General features: G+C 49.7%; 1 protein-coding gene across 1 annotated transcript; it reads right to left on the bottom strand.

Annotated features, from left to right (window-relative positions):
- LOC122545994 (histone H2A-like) lies at window positions 1–987 on the bottom strand (the record flags this gene model as incomplete). The annotated part of the gene is made up of 1 exon (XM_043684843.1): window positions 1–987. A coding segment is annotated over one exon (377 nt), but the record flags the coding sequence as incomplete, so codon positions are not given.
- Window positions 988–990: the final 3 nt, after the last annotated feature.

Below are 990 nucleotides of genomic sequence, written 5' to 3'. Positions count from 1 at the left end.
CAAATTTGAAAATGCCTGCCATCACGTATAAAAGAGCAGGAGGTTATAGAGGAGAATACACAACCACGTACACGTTGATTATGTGAAGTTTAGTTTCGTAATCGAAAAAACAATCTCACTTTACCGTATTCCCTCCTTTCACGGCTAAAAAATGACTGACTGCTCTTGAACACGCTCTCTCTTCAGCGGCAGGCGAAAAAAAAAAGAGTGGATATGAACCGAGCAGAGAATAAATTGCAGAGGTGTATGCTGCAGAGACAGCGGGAGGATTCAGCTCTTACTGATGCGGTTAAAGGAAATGTGAAGCCAAACCCGATCGGGAACATCCGTGACACTATTCTAAACTCATAGAACATTGTTCACTCAGGCAGTGACTGTGTAATGAGAAATAATGTCGTTCCAGACACTTACAATTGTATTCAATGATATAATCTTCCCCTGCTGCCAGACAGTAACAGTATCCAATAAAAAGGAGATAGAAATGTAGCGATGTCAGGTACAACGGCCAGGGCTCTACACAATTCAATCTGACAGAGTTCAGCTCCTTTTACAGATGCTGTGAGTGGCTCTTAAAAGAGCCTTTGGGTTGCTAGATTAAAGGATGGTCTCTTCATTTTTTAGCAGATCCAGCAGCGGAAGTTTTCTTGGGCAGCAGCACGGCCTGGATATTAGGCAGCACCCCGCCCTGAGCGATGGTCACCCCTCCCAGCAGCTTGTTGAGCTCCTCGTCGTTGCGCACGGCCAGCTGCAGGTGCCTGGGGATGATGCGGGTCTTCTTGTTGTCCCGGGCCGCGTTGCCGGCCAGCTCCAGGATTTCAGCCGTCAGATACTCCAGCACCGCAGCCAGATAGACCGGCGCTCCGGCACCCACACGCTCAGCATAGTTACCCTTTCTCAGGAGCCTGTGAACACGGCCCACCGGGAACTGCAGGCCAGCCCGAGACGACCGAGACTTCGCTTTGGAGCGAGCTTTCCCACTGCCCTTTCCTC

The sequence above is a fragment of the Chiloscyllium plagiosum genome, unplaced genomic scaffold, assembly GCF_004010195.1.
Source record: "Chiloscyllium plagiosum isolate BGI_BamShark_2017 unplaced genomic scaffold, ASM401019v2 scaf_61866, whole genome shotgun sequence".
NCBI classification, from domain to species: Eukaryota; Metazoa; Chordata; class Chondrichthyes; order Orectolobiformes; family Hemiscylliidae; genus Chiloscyllium; species Chiloscyllium plagiosum.
The sequence above is the reverse complement of the archived record's forward strand: the minus strand, read 5'-3'. Positions and strand labels throughout refer to the sequence as shown.